The 3075-nt window shown below is 60.7% G+C and overlaps 1 protein-coding gene across 1 annotated transcript, besides 7 other annotated features; it reads left to right on the top strand.

Annotated features, from left to right (window-relative positions):
• Window positions 1-254: 254 nt before the first annotated feature.
• Window positions 255-289: a microsatellite.
• Window positions 290-628: 339 nt separating this feature from the next.
• Window positions 629-653: a microsatellite.
• Window positions 654-981: 328 nt separating this feature from the next.
• On the top strand, window positions 982-2388 carry Tco025E_07340 (Rhodanese-like protein; the record flags this gene model as incomplete). Its single annotated transcript, XM_029374206.1, has 1 exon — window positions 982-2388. The coding sequence occupies one exon, from the start codon at window positions 982-984 to the stop codon at window positions 2386-2388; it is 1407 nt and encodes a 468-aa protein (XP_029225697.1).
• A 14-nt stretch (window positions 2389-2402) lies between these two features.
• Window positions 2403-2440: a microsatellite.
• A 48-nt stretch (window positions 2441-2488) lies between these two features.
• Window positions 2489-2534: a sequence feature (A-rich).
• Window positions 2535-2749: 215 nt separating this feature from the next.
• Window positions 2750-2784: a sequence feature (GA-rich).
• Window positions 2784-2800: a microsatellite.
• A 192-nt stretch (window positions 2801-2992) lies between these two features.
• Window positions 2993-3019: a microsatellite.
• Window positions 3020-3075: the final 56 nt, after the last annotated feature.

The following is a 3075-nucleotide window of genomic DNA, read 5'->3' as shown; positions in this document are numbered from 1 at the left end:
GAAGCGCATCGACTACGGCCAGCTGGAGGACTTTAACCGGGCAAGCGGGACGACGCGTACTACAGGGCGTACATGCGTCGCATCCGCAGCGAGTAGCACTGCAGCACGCGCTGAGACGAGGCGTGTGCGCTTGAAGAGAGGTGGAATAGGGAGAGGGGGGAGTAAGTAGAAATGGGTTACATGCATGGGAGTGAAAGGCTGCCGCAGCTGCTGGGGCGGCTTCAGGACGTTGGGCTGAGCCCAACTTCCCTTTCGTGTGTGTGTGTGTGTGTGCATGTGGGTCTGTGTGGAACGAAAGCAGCGAGAGAAAAGCCCCTCCAGCAGTTGCGCAGCGCCAAGAAGAAGTGGGGAGGGGGTGGATTTGTGCGTGGGTGGTGGCGACCACTACCAGTGCGGCTCTGATCGTCTCTGTGGCGTTTTCTGTGCGGCTGGCGATTAACTCCCCCTATTTTTATCTGGCTGATTAACTGCCTGTTTGTATGCGTGTGTTTTATTATTATTATTTCGTTTTGCCCTTGTTGGAGGGCGGGGCGGGCGCAGTTCTTTGAGCTCAGCCCGCCCTAGGCCACAGCCCTGCCGGCTGCCTCCACGCGGTTGGAGGGAGGGGCGCAGAGTGAACCAAAATGTCCTCTCTCTCTCTCTCTCTCTCTTCTTGTATCATTCCGTCCCCTTGCGTACTTTTCTTTTTGTCTTTGTTGTTGCTGTTGCAGGAATAGGGGAGAAGGGCGCAGCATTGTGCGTCGCACACAGGGGTTAGAAGTCAGGCGCGGCCGCTCCTACCGTTGCGCATACATACACACACATCTACTATTCGCTCGTGCGCTGCTTTGTTGTCGTCGTCGCTTTGCTTGTTTTTTTTTCTTTCGTATTCCTACGAGGCCCGTGCCTGTTGGTTTTGTTTTGCCTTTTTTTTTGTTCTCTTGTAGTCCCGCGCCATCTCACTCCCTCCTCTCTCTCTCCCTGCAGGCGGCGGCATCACAAATGTGGCGGCGACTCTGCGCGCAGCGGGTGGTGGTGGTGCGGGCGCAGCTGCAGCAGCGGGCGGGGGCGCCACGCCGCGGTCTCCTGCTGCGGCACACGGGCGCAGTATTATCGACGGGCCGCACGGGGCAACAAGGGCGGCGGGGGGAAACGGGCGTGGAGGGGGAGAGCGCCGAGCGGCTCGCCGGTGAGGTGACGGCGACGCGGAACGAGTCGCAGCTTATGGCGGAGGAGATGCAGCAGGCGGGCAGCGCGCGCCTTCCCGCGGCGGCCGCGAATGACTGGACGGAGCCCGCGCTGGAGGACCTGGATCGCTCCATCCCTCAGGTGGACTGTGCGTTTATCGCCGACCTCATCCGTGCCCGCACCGCGCGCCGGAAGGAGTTCCTGCAGGCGAAGGAGCGGGTGCGGGCGAAGGTGGCCGCGCTAAGCAAACGCCAGGCATCGTCGGTGGTGGAGGCTGCGCGGTTCCCCGTCCTCGGCGCGGGCCGCGGCGGCAGTGGCAGTAGCAGCGATGGCCTCACTGCAGGCGACGACGGCGAGCAGCAGCAGCAGCAGCAGCAGATCGCGGCGTCGCCGGAGGTCGTTGCGCAACTCACCGAAGAGGAGCGCGACGCCCTGCTGTCGTCGCGGCCGGAGTACGACGACGGCTTCGTGCTGCTGGACTGCCGCACGGTGAATGAGGTGACGTCGTGGGGGATGATCGAGGGCGCCAAGCTGCTGCCGGCGCACGAGATGTTCGACGGCTTTCACCTCACGCCGGAGGAGTTTGAGGTGGAGTTTGGGTTTGCCAAGCCGCGGCCGGAGCAGAAGGTGATCTGCTACTGCCAGTACGGCCCCCGCTCCCTGATGGCGGCGCAGATACTGAGCTGGATGGGCTACATGAACGTGCTGCACTTCCGCGACGGCTACTACGAGTGGGGAAAGCAGTACAACCTGCTGCTGCGCCGCTGGATGCTGCACGACAAGGAATCCGGCAACGAGGTGAGGCGGCAGGTGGCGTTTCAGGCCGGACTCGAGCTGCAGCGTGAGATTGCGCCGGAGTTCAACGCGCTGCCGAGGCAGGAGGCGGACCGCTACCGGCTTGACACCACCCGCAGTCGGGGGAGGCTGCTTGTGGGCGCCGGGGTGCGTGAGGCGGCGTGCAGGCAGGTGGCCGCGCTCGTCGCCGGCATGCAGCCGCCGCTGCTCCCCGGCGTCCTCGACGACGCCGACCGGGCGGCTGCCACGCCGGACGGCGGCGCGGTCGGCAAACGTGAGCGGCACCTCCAGCGCTTCCTGCGGCAAACGACGGGGATGGACGCGCGGGAGGACACGCGGCCGGCCATGGGCGTGGCGGAGGCGCAGCAAAAAGTCATGGATGCCTTCACGCGTCGCGACGGGGGTAGTCACCCGCAACATCGTTAAAAACGAAGAGGAGCAAAAAGAAAAAGAAAAAACGAAGAATGAGAGAAACAAAGCAAACGACTTTATTCACATGTAATGTGTGTGCACACGCAGACAGTAGTTTTTTTTTTTTTGCTGTTCTTCTTCTTTTGTTTTTGTTCTTTTTTCCCCCCTGCACCTTTTAGGCACCTGCCCTTTTTGCTGCGCCTCCAGCGAGGGGGAAAAGGAGGGGGGAGGAAAACGAACAAACAAACCAGCAAAGTGTTTTGTGTGGCCTCTTGACGTTGGCGTGGGCGGTGCTGCCCCATCGCCGCGGCCTCTGCGGCTTCGGGCCGTGGCGTTTGTGTCTCTGCCTCTGCCCCCCCTCCCCCACCCCCAGTGCTCCTCCCTCCCTTCCTTCATTACCTCCTTCCTCCCACACACACACACACACTGCCAGGGACGCGGCAGTAGCGCACTTCGCAACTTACACGTCATTCAGCAAAGTACTCAAGAGAAAAACAGCAAGGCAAAAAGAAAAAATATATATATAACAACAGTAAAGGCAGGGAAACTAAAACCAGCTAAACACACAAAAACAAAAACTGAAGACGGGCGGCAAAAGGTTTGTGGCTCATACGCAAGTAAAAACACAAAACAAAACAAACCACAAATCGCAGGGGAGAACTGAGGAGAGGCGGTGAGAGGGTTGGTTTGCGTACGGGAGGG

The sequence above is a fragment of the Trypanosoma conorhini genome (assembly GCF_003719485.1).
Source record: "Trypanosoma conorhini strain 025E chromosome Unknown Tco_14.4_contig_00560, whole genome shotgun sequence".
Classification (NCBI taxonomy): Eukaryota; Euglenozoa; class Kinetoplastea; order Trypanosomatida; family Trypanosomatidae; genus Trypanosoma; species Trypanosoma conorhini.
This window is presented reverse-complemented; position numbering and strand designations above follow the sequence as displayed.